The 18,112-nt window shown below is 42.7% G+C and overlaps 1 protein-coding gene across 6 annotated transcripts in view; it reads right to left on the bottom strand.

Moving 5' to 3' along the window:
• nrp2a (neuropilin 2a) overlaps positions 1 to 14,428 on the bottom strand; it is a 59,156-nt gene extending 44,728 nt beyond the window's left edge. For 4 of the 6 annotated variants that reach the window (XM_061803726.1, XM_061803742.1, XM_061803751.1 and 1 more), the window contains exons 1-3: positions 13,804 to 14,428; positions 6,465 to 6,645; positions 499 to 680 (exon numbers count right to left, since the gene is read on the bottom strand). In XM_061803726.1, the coding sequence (XP_061659710.1) occupies positions 499 to 680; positions 6,465 to 6,645; positions 13,804 to 13,879 (439 nt within the window). In that variant the 5' untranslated portion in view covers positions 13,880 to 14,428. The remainder of the gene's footprint in view (positions 1 to 498; positions 681 to 6,464; positions 6,646 to 13,803) is intronic. The other 2 variants (XM_061803735.1, XM_061803766.1) reach the window with 2 other exon arrangements.
• Between the last annotated feature and the right edge of the window lie 3,684 nt (positions 14,429 to 18,112).

The following is an 18,112-nucleotide window of genomic DNA, read 5'->3' as shown; positions in this document are numbered from 1 at the left end:
TAACCCATAAACCTTTGACCTGTAGAGGTCTGACTCCAAGAGGGCGCCGCCCCTCCACGCATTGTGGATGCCCATCCCCTCATCACCCAAGATAAAATGGAATTCACTTCACATAGTTTCAGGCAGTTAAAGTAGTGAATAAAAGCTGAGTTTTCACTCCGGTGTTCCATATGCATGGCTGCTTCTTTTTGTTTAAATTGTTGAGGAGTTCTGGGGAGCAAAGTGTTGGATAATCTTTGGTTCTTGGCCATTAACACATAGCAAAGAGGAGGAGTTGACTATGCAAAATCATTTCTTTAAATGTTTGCGTACAAACTTTTAGCACTGAGACAAACAATAAACAAGGAGCAGCTAAATGCGTCCAACCGTGCCTGTATTTAAACTACCTTCCTTCTTTTGAATTTTATATGAACCACTCCGAGTGGATGAAGTCTCAGTGTCAAACGAAATTGATTTTTTTTAAGGCATCCATCACATTTCTGGCAGCTGACTCCTCACCTGTTTTAAAGATTTCGTAGCGCAGAGAGAAGCCCGCTCCTTGGTGGGCGTAGTCAGACACAAATCGTATCTGGAGAGAAGGACCCGATGATATGATTGGTGGTGGGGCTATGTTGCTGCAGTGCCGACCCAAGACGTCTGCATTTTCAGAAGTCCCGTCTCGGATCTCAATGAAGTCGTACCTAATTTGAAAAAAGGGTCGGTGGGGGGTTGAAAGGGTAAAAACAGGAGAGGTTAAAAATTTCCCTGACCAGGGACACAGCAGGAAAGAATTATAACAAAGGCACGGAGGTAAGAGAGCATTGCTAATCCGAGACAAACAAAACAAGTAAAGGAGTTATGTAATGAACGGTGATAATAAAAAAAAAAAAACAACATAGACAGATGGAGAAATTTACCATCTGAGGTTCATTCACCGGACACTGTTTGCACTGTGGAGGCAAAACATTGAGGAGAGCAAAACCCATGCTAACTAAGCTAGAAGTAAACATATTAGCCACACAGTTGGCTCTTAGTCAAAAATAGGCATCAGCTGCTTCACATCCGCTGCCTTCATTTCATCTTCAAGTCACAGCAGACATCACAGGAAAACCCCAAAATATCGATCATGGAGAAAAACAAGAGGCTGGAATCTGATGACACTATTTTCTTTTCACACTCCCAGCTCTGTTTTAGGTGACAGGATATGATTTTTGGAATACTCGGCATGAGACTATGCTGACTTCTATTGGGGGAGATTGTAACAAATTGTCAGGGTGGGATATTCAGAAGTATCTCCTCCTCACTATTGGTCTTAACTAAAAATATCAGAAAGTCATCATGTGCTTTCTTAGCAAAAATGGCCTTCGGGCAAAAGGTTTCCTTTGGCATGCACTTGAAAGCCTGCGAAGGCCATTTGTGAACATTATTTTTTAAACCAAGCCATTATGAAAAAAAATATTTTTCTAAATGCAAGTTTACCTGTGGACAGAGCCTGAGGGAAGTGATGCGTGTTGGGTAATTAATTAAATGGTTCGTGGTTGGGGTGCTTTAGAAAGAAAATTGGCAGGGACATGAGAGGCATAAGGGATTAAGCAAAAAGAAAATTAGGATAGATAAATAGAAACACTTCTCACATGGTCAGGTTCACAGTTCACTGTGATCTTTGACCCGCCAGCTCACCCAGAACAATAAAAGCAAATTCTTCTCAGTGTCAGGTCAGAGTGTGTGAGAGGAAAAAAAAGACTCAGTCCACCTGGCCTATCCAAAATTAGCTAGCTCTTTTTAGCCAGTGTCCATCATTGCATAAACAAAATTAGATGCATGCACATGCATGCACACACACACACACACACACGTACATACATAGTAGTGAGCCGCATACTGCATTCCTCAGGAACCAACAAACAGCCAAAGGTGTGAAAGGTAATTAGTTATTATGGGGGGAAAAGGGTGTTACGTTTGAGAGGAAAAGCCAACTACTACACATTGTATATATACTGGTCTCCACCCAATCGTTGCCTCATGAGCCAAGCACAGGCTCACATATATTCTGCCAGACTAACAAAAGACTGGGATTTGGAGAGTTGATGGAGCGATACAGATGTGTTTTAGACCCAGACTGGGTCTTAGTGTATGTGCTAAAGTGAATGTGTCATGGGTCGTGGAATGTGTTCAAGTGGGTGCCGGAGATGTGTCAGACACTCATACATGTATGTATTCATCAGAGGCTGAGCGCATCGGTCAATACTCACGTCTGAGGATCACTCACTCGCTGACTGGCGCTAATCCACAGCGGGAGACAATGGGATGGGAAGTGCGAAAAAAATCATAGAGATCCACTCCAAAATCAATTAAAACCCAATTAGGTTCACAGATTCTTCACAGGCGTTTTATCCTCACTGTAGGCAAAATGGTGCTGTGAACATGAATGCTGCCCTGCCTTTGTATAAACGTGGATGTTTGTTTTCCCCAAGAGTGTGTTTTGCGCTTACATACTGTAAGTCTGTAACCATTAGGCCTCAATGCTGCAAAATTATATGTGCTTCCTCTCAAATCTCAGTTTATGACCTTTTCCCCTCAGTTCCAGTGACTAAAAGTGGCCTCTTCCCTGAGCAATTTCATTAATGACACATCGCCTTGTGTGAAAATTGTGAGGATTTAAATTTAATCAACTCCTTGTTTGATCTGGCAAGCTTTAGACAAAAGCAACAATTTTGGAATCATGGTGAAAAGATAACTTCCAACTAGACTGTGAAGCTACAATTGGCTGGCTACCAATCCAGGGAATAGCTCAAAGTCAGATGAGATAAGCTCCTGCATACCTGCAATGAAAGTGGATGGATGGTCAAGTCAAATTTTCTTGATGCATTTGGACTAGCAGATGCTCTTGGTGTTGTTTCAGTACAAAAACCACACACCATTTCATTGTTTCTCTTTCATTTTTGTTCTTCCACTTTCATGTGACCGCATATGGGTGGCCAAAAAGGGGTAACGTCATCCATATGTATATGCGTGTTTCTTTGTGTTTGTGTCTTGAGGTGCTTGAACTGTTCCTTTATGGGCACAACTAGCAGCAACTTATCATTTTCTTCACAAAGGAAGGGATTGAAAATCGCTGGCCATGTTGTTTTTTTTTAAATCACATTTCTCCCCGAAGACCTGATTTACTGCGCTTCGTTGTGTTTATTCAGTTTCAGCCTGCTTGAGGGGCTCAAGCTGCTTGCGACTATCAGTAAATACAACTTTGCACACTCTTGAGTTGCCTCTGCTCCATTGTGTAGTTTCCCTTGTTCTCCTACAACGGAACAAACGGGAACAGAATGTGCTAACAATCTGAGAGCTGTCATTTTTTTTTTGCTTCTGCCTTCAACAAGGAAGGTAAGGGGGAGTGTGTACAGTAGAAATACACATGCACACATTTCTTCCTCTCCTCTAATAAACCATAAGTGCCTCTGAAATATTAACAAGATGCTGGGAGCAAAATCCCAGCAGATCCCGGGGGCCTGCCACCTTCAATCCTGCCCCAAACCAAATAGCTCTCTTCTTCCCCGTGTCCCCACATCTCAGTTCCCCATCTCGCTGCCCATCCCGCAGACACGGCTAAGGCTTGAACTCATTGTAGAAAAATTAAGCTGTGGTGTGAGACTATTGGCAAATCTTGTTTATTGTTTTGAATATGCTGCATTATTTGATTATATCTTTGACTCAGACAGGAAACGTCAACACCAGAACTACACGTACTGTAATCCTGTCTTTCACATCAGTCTGATATTGATATCCCACAACAAGTCCCTTTGGTGACCCTTGTGTCTCTCTTGTGTGTGTCAAACAGTTTAGCTCCTCAACAGGCGTCGCTTCCTCCGTCCGTTAGCTATCATCTATAGACTTGCAAGCAAAATACAGACATTGATCCAAGAGCCTGCTCCATTGGGAAAGTGTAATCATGGGTATATACATGCACACACACACACGTCTGCGTTTGTATGTGTGTTACGATTCCCGAGGCTCCCATGTTTAATTCAGGTGACTAAAACTAAAACAGGCCCTCCCTTGTCTTTGAGGAGAACTACGTGAGGAGGAGGCGTACCCCAAGAAAGGGAGCAAGTGGGAGGAGAAGCTTGGAAGAAGCAGCGCTCCGTTGCTCCCGGTGCATCCTGGGGCATGATGATGGCAAATTGCACAAGAGATATGGGCCTGACATTTCATCTAGCCTTTATTACATTTAGATCACATCAATCGGCTGGCATCCTGGAGGAAAGAGCTTTTTGGCATGCGGCCGAAATCCCTCTGAAATGAAATTCTGAATTAAAGTGCCACCTCAGACGTGGAACGCGTAGATATGGTTGCAGATTTGATTGCTGCAGCAGTGTGGTGATTTGGGTGCGCTAGGTAGGCCGAGTGTGGACAGTTGGAACCCGCTGAGGGAAAGCAGCAATCAGGGAAGTTAGCCAGAAAGGTTCTTGCCAGGGCTGACCAAACACGTCTTGCATATGGCTTTGACATAAATCGCTACGTCTGCTGAACCAAGAGCTAATGTAGCTTGTGTAGCTGTTCACCTATTGTTATTGTTGAGCGATGGTGCTCTTTGTAATCGCAGCTGTCACACACATTTCTCTGGCCCCAGTGAGACACGGAGCCGTTAACCTCTCCACCCCTCCAGCGGATGCCCACCGCCTTAACCTCCCAGACGAGCGTGAAAACATGCAAAAATCTACTCCTCTGCTCACTGGCACCGCTGCGTGTAATCACACTGGCAAAAAGAAGAATCTGACTGTGACTGTGCTAATGGAGGTGTACACGCATCTAGGGGTAGAGAGCGTAGTGGGGTCTCAAAGAAGAGATTTTCCTTTTTTATAAAAATAGATGGCAGTATGCTGTGGTATTTATAATGAGGCGGAAGCGGCTATTCTCAGTAAGATTCACTGGCTTGCAGACTTACACGCTTGCACCATTCGCCACCCACGCTCAAATGCAAATACATCCAGAGAATACGAGACTGAGTAGGAGTGTGTCAGAGGGCAGGCCGAGGCCTCCATCCCTCTAGGCAAACGTAAAGGAAGGATGTAAGTGTAAAAGGAAGGTCCCTTCTTCACTCACCCCAGAACACGTTTGGGGTTGAGTGAAGAAGGAACATTTTATGTTTCTCTCCTGGATTGACAATAGTTGTGCTCATGTATCATTCTGTGACTAGTTGGGAAGTCCAATTTAGTGCATTCTCCCTGGGATTTATATCAGCTCGGAAAAAAAAATCTTACATCATAAAACTGCATGTCACCGATGCTTTTGGTGGTGTGTGACTACAAAGCGTCATTTGTTTATGAACTACAGTTTACACAGAAATTAGGGATGAGTGGAAAAGTAAAATTTATGTCTGGGTTTATGATGGGGCAGAGCCATATGTTGATACACAACTGTCTTAGCTTTGCAACAGTAAACCATTTCTTTGGTCAAGAGTAAACGCTGAGATTGACATCAGTCTATTATTGTTGTTGAACAAAATATATACATATGAGGGCTAAGTATAAGTTTGTTGGACATTTAAACACTCTTTGTTATTGCACTGCTATATGTGTTGAAAATATATTTTATTTGTTATCTTAATTTTTTTTCATTTTTTCTTTGCACTTTTTATAATGTTTTGCAGAGAAGGAAAAAAAATATTTGTGCTGTAGCCTAGAGTCAGAGATTTGGCGAGTTTTAGTTACTCAAAATTTCGAGTTTCATTGAATATGCACGTCTATATTTTTCAAATTAGCTAATGAAGTGTTTTTGCAGGTGTCACTGTTCTTCAAAATACAGTTCTAAAAATTGCTAACTTGCTGCATATTGTTTTGACCTGAATTTAAACACTTTGCAATGTTAATCAAACACTGGGATATGAGTTTTGAAAGTGGATTAAAAAAGAGTTCCAGCTCTCTCTGAGGAAAATAACAGATGATTTTAATTACTCACATCTCTGGGAAAATAGACCAAGATTCCCATCTAAACAGCTGGACTTTATCCCTGTTTCTTGTCCTTTTTCCCCTCTCCTTCTTGACTTCTCTGTGACCCCCCAGCTAATTTTAATCGTTTCTTCCATCAGTTCTGTCTAGATTTTGAATAGTTCCTTCAATTCAGCCTTTACTTTCAACACCTGAACTAAAGCAGTTTTGAGGAGCTGACATGCCTCCGAGAAAGGAACTCTACCCGGTAATTGCCCCCGGAGAACCGTTGAAGAGGTCAAGATGTTTGTGGTTGAGCTTGGGCCTCATCCACCCCATTAAATGTGCTGTGATGTTTGTGCTCAATTCTCTCAATAACAAAACCACAATCCACTTAATGGCCTGCATCTTACACAAAGCTTGTAAGTACAATTAAAGTTTCCTTTGTAACTGATCAGAATGTTGGGATCAAACCGTACAGACATGCTGAGGGGGAATTACAATACAAAATAATAAAACAAGACAACAGTCATGTAAACACATTCACCGCCCTCCCAGTCTTACTTGCAATCCAGCCTCTCGATCTCAAAGTGTGGGTTGAAATTGAGGACGATGCGCTGCGAGGGTTCTGGAGCTGTGATGACCCATTGGCAATTCTGATGAGGCGGGTATTCCAGAGGGTATCCGGGAGAGGTAATGTATCCGGCCATGCTGGCATCGAAAATACCCCTACACTCAGATACTGCTAAAAGACCACACACAGGAAACATTGAAAAACAGATTTCAAACAATTCTGTTCAAGCATGTGCACTGAGATTTAAAATGGGAGGCGCTCAAAAACAAAAACAGAACACCCCTGGGGAAATATTAGCCAACAGGGGGGTGGTCCTGATGATTTTCCAGTCATCGTGGGGGAATAAATGGGCTGCAGCAAAAAATGGCACTGGTGCTTCAGCACCATTTGGGGTCTCTCTGTGCACGTGCCTGTAACTAATTATTTGTAAGATTTTATTACAGTAAATCAGAGCAATTTCTCTTTCTCCTTTGCATGAATGGATTGTAAACTCTACACTCATTATCTTGTTTCTTCTCCATAAGGATATGGTGCAACACATGAACAGTAAAACAAAGAAAGCAATTTAGGCTGTCACTTTGAAGGAAATTGGAAAAATTTAACCATTGTGGATTCTCAGTGCAAGTGGCTAATAAAACAATACAACAACATCAGAGACATATTTGCTGCTCTCTCTTGCAGAGACACATCCAAACACACATACACACACGCAGCCTAACCCAGCCCCTTCCAAACCCAGGCTCTTATCTCCCCCATTTTCCCTTGGGGAGCGTTCTCCTACTATAATTGTTGCACCAGCAAGTCAATCTGCAAACATTAGAACACATTCTCCGATCCTATCATGCTCTCCCAGGAACAATAGCCTGCCAATCGCATCGCTCCAAAGGCTTAGACAGGAAGTGACACACAGACGGTGTGTCTCGCGGGGCTCTGGGTGTGGGGGCGAGTGGTCACCCCAACTCTGTCATGAGAAATGAATGCAACGACAAAGTCTTGTTTCTCTACTCAGCTACAAGCAGCTCTTTTTCTGCTTTATCTCCCCTAACACACCAGCACATGTACACATACAAAAGAAACATCCAAAGTTATTCTACACGTGCACACCCACATCGAGATGGCTTGAATCTATGTGTATAATGTATCTTTTATTACTTTTATTAGTTTTTACTGGAGTCAGGCTGGTAGGCCTTCACCTTGGCAATAGCAAGGAGTGGCTGTAGATTTGTTTTATTCCCACGTGCAGCTGGAGGGTCTATAGATCATAAATGAAAATTATGTGGTCTTGAATGTAAAGCAAAGCAAGGCAAATTTATTTCATATACAAGGTAACTCAATACGCTTTACATGATTAAAAGCATTCAAATGCACATGTAAAAACATTTGAAAGAGTACCATTAAAATAGCTTTTAGTGCAAGAAATATCACTGAAAACTGCAAGTACTCTAAAATGCATGAGAAAAAAGAAGAATTTTTAATCTGGATATGAAAACACTCATACTTGGGGCTGACATCACCTCTGTGGGCAATTTGTTCCATTTTTTTTTCAGCATAATAGCTAAATGGTGCTTCACTCTGTTTGCTTTGGACTCTGCACTCCATTATTAGACCAGAGTCAGTTGATCTCAGAGCCTTACTGTGATTGTATTCCATTACCATTTCTTTCATGTATTCCGGACCTAAACCATTGAGTGATTTATAGACCAGGAGCACAACTTTAAAATCTATTCTAAAACTGACTGGAAGCCAATGTAAATACTTTAGAATTGGAGTTGTTTGCTCTGACCGCTTTTTTCTGGTCAGAACCTGAGCTGAAGCATTCTGAACGAGCTGTTTAATGCTCTTTTTGGGGAGCCCAGTCAGAAAAACCATTACAATTGTCAAGTCTAGAGATAAAAGCATGGATGACCTCCTGGTCTGCTTGACACACACAAGCCTTCACCCTAGATATGTTCTTCAGATGGTAAAAAGCACTTTTAGTAATTGATTTGATATGACTGTTTAAGGTCAGGTTAGACTCAGAACACCAAGCTTCCAGACTTTTTTAAAGATAGCGAGTCCAGCTATTTACGGACAGCAATTGTTTTTGTCTTGATTTCCAAATTTTGTTGTGGTTTAGTTGAAGCAAATTTTGATTCATCCAGTTATTTATTTGCTATAGACAGTGGCACAAGACCTCAATTGAACTCTAGTCATCTGGAGACACTGTTACATACAACTGCGTGTCATGTGCATAGCTATGATAGCCAAAACTAAGTTCTGGAAAATTTGACCCAAAGGAGACCATATACACGGTGAACAGGAATGGGGCCAAGAACTGACCCTTGAGGGACCCCAAATGTCGTTGCCATTTTTTTAGACTGAACTCTTCCAATGGTAGCGAAGTAGCTCCTTTCCTCCAGGTCGGACCTGAACCATTTAAAAGACTGTTCTATTTAGTCCTACCGTTTCCAACCTGTTCAGCAGTATATTGTGATATAGGGTATCAAAAGCTGCACTGAGATCCAACAAGACCAAAATTGACACCTAAAGTGATATTGTGAAAGGCATTCTTCATCTGAACATCAAAAACTACTTGAAACTTTGCAGTGCCAAATAGTGACATTCTTGACATACAGTAAATGGGTTGCAAACAACAACAACAACATAAAAAAAAAAACCCCAAACACTAAAAGAAGCAAAAAAAGGCGCACTACAGGCTTTAAGTCTAATGGATCCATTGAGCACTGACATTTCTGCCTCCTGTTGTACTTGAAAGCCACACTTAAGGTTCGTTGACATTTGAAAGATCTGCAGTGACTTCATTTGAGGAGAGATGCCCATTTGTACAAATGTTCACAATTGTGCTCATCTTCTCGGCACTGAAGTTTTGAGTGTTTTGGGAAAGCTTTCCACCAAGTAACTGTCAATCACATGCTGATTGAAAAAAAAAACCCCACAAATATCCATTTTTATCATCTTAATTGATTTTTTTTCAACGTGTGCTACAATAACTTAACGTAACTACAGTAACTAACTTAACTTAACACACCTCACACCACAGGATAATCACTCAGGATAGTTATTTTTAGACACATCTGATCGTCAGACTTTTTCTGACGTTGATAGTAGGCGAGGAAAAATACTCACACTGTGCCCCGGCTGTCGCTATGTGCGTGTTAAGCCATGCTGGGAGTGTTCTGCAGCAGTAACACTACCTATTTAAACCTTTGGGAAGGCTGAGGAGGGAGGGAGGGAGAGTGTACTCCAGATAAAAGATGGATTGAGGCAGAACACCCAGGGCGATTGATCAGAAGGTAGTGAGGCAATTCAAGATTATATAGGAGAAAAAATAACAAGGAGGGAAAGTGGTGCTCATTAATAAATGTTGCTAACTAAGCTCCACACTGTAGACTTGGAAACCCCTGTCAGTCATGCACAAGAGGTTATTGTGTGAGTGCGTATCACCGTGGTTAGTGTAGGAATAATTGTGATCATAATTATCATACATCTGCTTCCAATAAAGAAATGCTTTGCTCTGCTCGAGATAACGTGGCAGCCTCCTAGCAGGAGATAGCAAGAACAAAAACATCTAATCATCAGAACTGTTAGAACTGCTGCCTGTTAAAGAAATGACGACCACACATGTATTCAGCAATCTTCCACACATGCACACGCACATGAACAAACATGCACACCTTGTTTCAAATTGTTTTGCTTGTCGTCTCCTATTTGTAACATCCATGTAAATAAGGGGCGACTTAAAACTAAATAAGTACAGGTGCTGAGGAGAGGATAATCAGAGAGTGCAGAGGTGAATTGTACAAGACAGTTCCTCTCCTCTCTCCTCGCGAGACTTGAACTGATGTCTTTGCTTCCTTTTTTGTCCTGTTTAATGAATATCTGATTGGTGAACCTGACAGTTAGTTACAAAATGACATCCATGTTTAGTTATGTCACTTGTGGGGATTACAAAAACTCACAGTCATTTCCTGGAGTTGCATCATACAACCATAAACATGATCGCTATTTGGCAAACCTTGAGCACTGAACAATCTGTAGTCAATTAACTGGCCTTCTCTTTTTGCAGTGCACAAGGGTGCTCGTGTCTCTTTTGCATGAATGAATATTCACAAAACCTTCTGCATTCATGGCTTTAATTACAAGGTTTTATTGCATTTGTGGATTTGTGAGTGTGTGCGGGTGTGTGTGCCTGTGTGTGTACGCACACCTCCAGAGAGATCCAGACATTGTTGCACAAAGGAGCCACCACCTTTATCTTCATTATCTGTGAAAATGTGCATGTCTGCATATAGCGCTCATTTCTATTAGCTGCCTTATCTGGGATGGGTGGTGTAACGCATTGGGATAAGCAGTGAATGTGAGGGTAGGCTAATAAATTCCTCCATCATTCCCAGTGTAACTGCCCCCCCCATCCCCACTCCACCTTAATTAAAAAGTGCTATCACCCAGAGTGAGGGAATGAGAGGGGCCAATGAGCAGCGCTCATCCATTCAGTCCAGAGCTAAGCTTTAATCTCAGACACCCTCCACTAGACTGGAGTTAGGAAAAGGATGGGAGAAATGAAGAAGAAGAAGGAAGGTCCACCCGGATTTGCACAAGACTGGGTCCCCTTTCAGGGCTGTTATTTATTCAGAACTTTCCGTTGATTCACCAGAAATGATTCAAGAATAACTTTTTTGTTCATCTGTTTTAAATCTTTAACAGCATAGTGTTCCCTTAAAGAACTAACAAAAGCCACATTAAGGAGAGATAATTTCTACCCCCACTCCTTTCTACTCTCCCCTTCCTAACAGGATAAGTGGCCCATGCTAATCAGCTAAATGCACAGTGCTGCCTATTGTTATCGAAGGTTCAATGGATCAATCAGGTAAACAGGTGGTTGCTGGTCCCTGCAGGGGAGTAATTGCGGGGGCCTTATCCTAAACAGTAACTGACTGCAGTATCATACATATCTCCTTGCCTCGCTGGCGCTCTCTTCTCTGTGCACCGGTGTTCAAATGACAACAGTGAAGCACTTCTCCAGAGACACGCTTGCTGGAGTCAACATCAGCAGGGGAGAAGCATGAAGAATCATTATTTTGCTCCGTGACTCTGGTGATTTGTTGCCACCCATGTTCGGAATGCTTCATTTTCTTACGGGCTGACACACTCTCAACGCTAACTCTTTCACCCCACTTTTGAATAACAATATATCATACATGCTGCGCCAAACTCGGTGTTCTGTTTGACTAAGCCTGTCCCCCCCGAAGCCTTTAAAATAAAGCCATGTGAAAGACCCAGCTCTGATCTATTTATGGAGGTCTTGTGGCAGGCTGTTTGCATGCATGCATGCATACTTGACTCATATTGAACAGGCCACTTGGCCAAGTAACACCGAAACGTGGCCTTCTTTTCACAGCTGATACCTCTGAAACTGAAGTGGATTTAAAGCTTCGCAGGGCAGCTCAGGGAATAATATGAGAGAAACAACGGACCGAACAAAAGAGGAGGGGAAAAATAAGAATCAGCCTGAAGCGAGCATTTGAAAAACAAATGATTAAATGAGCAGAGCGCCAACTCTGGGAGAATATGATACCATAGGTGGAGGCGCTGCACAACCACCCACTCAATAAACATGCAAATGAGCTGCTTAATGGTGGGAATATTCATCCTGCCGGTACTGGTAATTAATATATACGCCAGGCAGTCAAGTTAACGTGATTACTGCACAAGTGTATAATGCAAGTTCCTCTGCATCCCAAGTGGTCAGCAGGTCTGAAAAAGTTAACGTTTAAGCTAATTTCAGCCCTGCAAGAGTCATCAGCCCTGGTCACGACAGAATGTCAGAAAATCAACTCGCTCCACTGTCTGCCAACTTGTTATGGATGCGTTTTCTCATATTATGGGAAGCCACTTTCTAAAAGATCTCTTTAAAGGGCCCCTCATATGCGTGGGAGCATCAAATCACAAGAGAGCCTCCTCTTGTGGATTCACTCTTACTCCTTGAACCCTGATCTCCTCTGTCTCTATCCATTTTAAGTTGGTGACCCAGCATGCTTTGATGTTGCCTTCTGCCACCAAGAGTACATCCACCCCCGCCCGCGAGTCTCGCTGACAAGTCACAAAACTCTGTCCCTCCTGCTTGTATGGCTCCCCGAAGCTGGCTGGCCACTTGGCCTCCAGGCTGCTCCCTTCCTGCTTCTCCCCTCCCTTTTCTGCCGGTGACTCTAATGTGGCTCTTGAGGCAGCCTCTTGGCAGGGAGACACGCAAGGAGGAGGGGATGGAGCTTCTTGGGCGCATTACTGCCAAGAGGTCCACATCTGTCTAGCATCAGTGGCGCATAGGCAGCCAGTAAAAAACACACCCGCACACTCCTGCCGACTCAAACATCAGGAGATAGTGCTGATGGAACAGGTAGCCATAAAGACGAAGAGGCTATAAAGGCATAAGCCAGCATCAATGAGATCACATAGTACTTGTCACAAACCGTAAGAAACCTAAACTTTAATTTAAAGCTAGCCCATAAACGGCATGATTGTGGAGAAGTGAGGCTACAAGGATAACATTTTACCAAAACGATACACGCGTTCTTTTGTCGCTTTATCTAATATATCTGTGTGTGTATATTTATAACGAGTGAACACGTGGATTCGTTTTGATGATTTAATTCAGTGATAAATATTTTTAAAACATAAAGTTTATATGATGCACGCATATATATAATGATTCATTATATTGCCATCATTTATCATTGAAAATCTACAGTTTGAATGCTGGACATTTCGAAAATGTCGAATTACATTAACATAATGAATGACAATCGAAAGAACTTCACTCACTGTTAATTCAGCAGTCCTACGGGTTCAAAACAACAACGTTTCATTCTTAACAGCAATGTTTTAATATAATTTAAGAGGAATTTCACGTTATTTTCTGATAGCAGCTGCTTGCCAGTCCGGCCCCCGTGTGTTTCGGTGCGTTTATGCTCGGAGCTGTCGGCTCGCAGACATGCGAGAAAGCCGAACGGGAGGCGATCATGAAGGATACAGACTTTTACTCCCAGATGGAGATTATAGTGTCAGTCAGCCCTAAAAATCCTAAAAACGACCAATAGATCAGCTGTTACGCACGCTTTTTTGAACACCAAAGATCGTTTTCTCATTTAGAGTTTAGTTTAATTTCCTTAAACTAACTAACTAACTAACTAACTAACTAAATAAATAATAATAAGAAGAAAATGACGTTTTTGAAAATTTAAGTACTCCATATATAAAATAACTAGACATCCAAGCCTCCAAATACCTGATGATACTTGATGGGTGTAAAATGCAAAACTCAGTCAAACTTACCGTCTTCTCCTCTTACATGCAGCGCCACATGACAAAATGCCAATAAGCATCCCAGCAGTGAGCACACAAAATCCATCTTGGACGATGCAATGTCAGTTTTTCCCCACCAATCTTCCCACTCGTAGAAGCGAAAAAGCGCTTCACATCACTTTGGGATTAAACAGGAATGAGTTCAAGAATTCCACGGCATGGATTGAGTCACCGTCGATTGGGCAACGTGACTACTACATGTCACAAAACATAAAAAGATCTTTAATTTGGCTCATGCCAAAGTCGGTGACCCAGCAGCAAATTCAACGGCAAAAATGTTAAAGTCCCCAAACAAAAACCCAAAACAAAAACAAAACAAAAATAAGGGTGTGTGTGCGTGGTGGGGGGTGGGGGTGTCGATAGGAGTCGTGTGGTTGACTCTCGACGTGTGGACGTCAAGAAGATCTGCGGAGGGTGCAGCCAGGCTCCGGGGATCGCCTTTCTGTTCCGCTCACGGAGGTCGTCTGTCATCAAGAGGGAAGGTCTGCGGCAGTGTCACACTTTAATCCAGCACGGAGGAGAATCTGTGTGCGTCTCCACCAGCGGCTGAATCTGAAATCAGCTCGTTTCCACAGCGTGGTTCTTGTGTGCGTAACAGTTGCGCGCGCCAATGTGGGGGAGAGACAGAGAGAGAGGGGACTTCTGCGCCTTGGTCCCGCCCCCCCTCCAGGGGATTACTGAGTTTAGGGGCGAGAGAAAAACAGATTGGGCGGGCTGGGAGACGGCTGGGGTTGCACGCGCACGCGCCCCCAATACCCTCACACACACACACACACACACACACACACACACCACACACACACACACACACTCACACACTCACACACTCACACACTCACACACTCACACACACACACACACACACACACACCACACACACACACACACACACACACACACACACACACACCACACACACACACAAAACAAGTGAGACGATCAGAGAACAGATAGGAAGCCCAGCACACAGATGAGGCCTCGATAAGACACAGTGTCCCATAAAACAAACAAGTCCCGAGGCTCTTTGCAAAGACTTGGAGGTGACAGAAACAACAAATAAGCTTGGGGGGGGGGGGGAGCTGGGTACTGTCTGGGAAAAGGGGAGGGGTCCACAACAAATGGCCTGTGATGGCCTTTTACCACAGAACACATGAAGCAAATTTAACATTGTCACAGCCTTTGACATTGGCGAAGCAGAGCCCACCTCATTCCGGCCCAGGCTTTGCCCTGCAATCAGCAGGACTAAATTCAGAGGCGTAGCAGTCTAATGACACGGTTGCGATCCCAAAATAATCTGCTGAGAAAGTTCTGCCCATGTGCCCTTCCCAGGGCTTGGGTTACCATGTAATAGAAGGGCTGCATCATGAGGCCTCCTTGGCATCTCTATTTGTACTGGCTATGTGCCTTCTCAAAACATCCAGACCCACGCAGAGTTTTTTGGTAGGAGGTGAAACACTGTGATGCTGAAAGCACCGAGGCATATCCCGGAAAACCGTCACACATGAAGTCAGTCAAATTGTTTTATTTACAAGACCTCAGCCCAGCATTGAAATATTAACTTGGTGTAAATGCTGTCCTTTTTTATTCGCTTTCTGTGGATATTTTGCTCCATACTGTACATTACCATAAAACTACTACTGTCAACCAGGAATGCAAGACAAAATTGAGGAGAAATATAAATAAACAGTTCTGTCAAGTGAATGGTCTCACACGCAAAGCAATAAATATGTCACTTGCTGTAAAAGTTAGTCTAGATATTTTTAAAATTTGTTTTCAGCTTTTGCTGTGGTTTACTTCTTTTTCACGCATATAGACACCTCCAACTGTAACACCTTTCACAGCACTTAAATAAAAATGTGAATACAATAATCCAACTTTCTTTTGCCTGAAGTAGTGTTCTAGAATGCACGGTCAAGGTTGAGCTGAGTTGAGACGACGGCATGAAAGGAAATGACGGAGAGCCCGGGACAGGGATGTGAATTAAGCCTGAGGACTCAGTTCTCTCACACAGTTGTCTCCCACTATTTTAGGTCACACAAGTATGAAAATGTTAAAATCCTTCCATCTATTTTCTGATGTCTTGATTACGGTTGTGGGTGAGCTGGAGCCCAGTCCAGATGACCTCAAGCAGGACGGGGGGTACACCCTGGTCTAGAGGCCAATCAGTCACAGGGCATTATTAGACAACCAACCGTTCACACAGATTGCCACCAATAGACAATCGAGAGACCTCCAAGAACCAAAGTTATGTCCAATGCTGTTTATTGTAATCAGAAACAAATTCCGGGCAGCATTCATCATTCCAGAACAGAATTATTGGACAAACTAAATTATGACCTCTACTGTGAGTAAGATTGAAAGGCCTATTGATCGTTTGTGCCATATCTTGTCCAAAGCAAACACTTTCTGTTTCCATAGTGGATAGTTGGTCATCAAGTTATGAATCTATTTATTTATTTATCGCCCAATCATATTTTAGCTTCTAAGTGTTGCCATTCCAATCTTATGTGGCCAGGACCTTCAATTCTATATGTTGGTCCATGCGAAATACACACAATGGTAATGGTATTTTTTTCTTAAACAATCTGAACAGCTTTCAGATTCACCTTCACAAAGGCTCAGTTTTAAGGCTGCATTTTTGTCCTCATTAGAGCAAGAAGCTGGCGACACAGCAACAGAGGACGAAAGGCAAACATAATTCCAAATTCATTTTCAAGTTAGACCTTTCAAGAAAATCTGGACATTGTAAGATAGGTCAGAGAGCAAAGCGAAGGCTCACGTCTGAAGTGCAACGCATGCCACTGCTATCCACAATAACGTAATACATACAAGATTTAACAGAAAACAGTTCACAAATAAGCAGTATGGCTTTGACAGACAAACCATTACTTTATCGTGCTGAAAATTTGAAAATGTGACCATGTCATCCATCCAGAAAAGGATTGTCTTTGAACCATATGTTTGATGTGAAGTTCCAGGGTACTTATTAGAAGACAAAACATGCAGAACCCCACTTTATAAAAGTAAGAACTTCCCTACAGGAATAAAAATAATCTAATCCGATGCCCCTGGCTGAAGGTTGCATGACAATTGTGCCTGCTTGTGCTTGTGTCTGTGTGTTTGCTTTAACCCCACCCCTCACACAACTTGCAGCCTTCTTGCAGCATGTCACTCACTTTTAAACCCACCTTTCGCGCAAGAGAGCAGTCAAATGTCACTTTGATTGCCTAATCTGGGTCTTCCGGTGGTGCATGGTGGGCATAAAGCAGTTAATCATTTGTACTGATGTTGTTATTTATGCTTCATCCATGCAAACTAAAATGTTGTTGGTGGGGGCGAGCGAGCCCTTCACTGATCCTCAGCAGTGAGCATGTCTCGCCGATAGAGGGATAGTGAGTAAAACAACATAAAACCTCCACGCAACATTCTTCTACCACAACTACACCCATTCTTACTCCTTGGGGGTCATTTGATACCCCACTCACCCATTTGTCAACATTTCTGCCCCACCATGCGGTCTCCCCCTAACATTAGGTCAATGTTTGGCTAATGGAGGGCAACAGTCCACTGGAGGGACTACAAAAATTTTTTCGGGGACTACTGTTGGTGTGTCTCCCATTAGGGAATGCTGATACTCTAATCGAGGGGTTCAGCAATTCAGGTTGAGAGGTTCAATAAGGGGACGAAATCATAAGTGACATATGGTAGACAAAAGTATTGGGATAAATGACCATCTACGTTGATGAAACCTGTGAGGAAAAATACACTGTTTTGTGTGTGTATTGTGTGGGCGACTGTTTCTTTCAGACCCAAGAGATTGCTATAAGTGAACGTAGAACCTTGAAAATCCCAATTCAAGTGCACACATGAGCAGATGGGAACTCTTTCAAGGGAAGTTAGAAGAGAACATGCAATCCAATGCTGGCTCTCCTATCATAAAGATGGCCTGAATACTGACAGCATAACTGATAACACCGCCACCTCGACATTATAATCTCTTGGCTCCTATTGCCCCACCGTAACAATCGACAGAGCTTTTTTTTTTTTTTTATCAGTGAGCATGCTGAAGTTTCAGGTGTTTTTGAGTGATTCTCAATTCCTACTCATCAGGGAATTAACACAGATTCAACATTTGATCTAATACCACGTTATTTACAGTATATAGCATTTTTCAGACTTAAAATGTTAAATTGACTTTCTGTAGCACTTATTCTCACTGGTATTGCGGGCATGCTGGATCCTACTCCAACTGACTCTGCTATAGGCAGCATACACCCTG

The sequence above is a fragment of the Syngnathoides biaculeatus genome, chromosome 2 (assembly GCF_019802595.1).
Source record: "Syngnathoides biaculeatus isolate LvHL_M chromosome 2, ASM1980259v1, whole genome shotgun sequence".
Lineage (NCBI taxonomy): Eukaryota > Metazoa > Chordata > Actinopteri > Syngnathiformes > Syngnathidae > Syngnathoides > Syngnathoides biaculeatus.
Note: the sequence above shows the minus strand (reverse complement) of the source record. Positions and strands in the feature narration are given on the sequence as shown.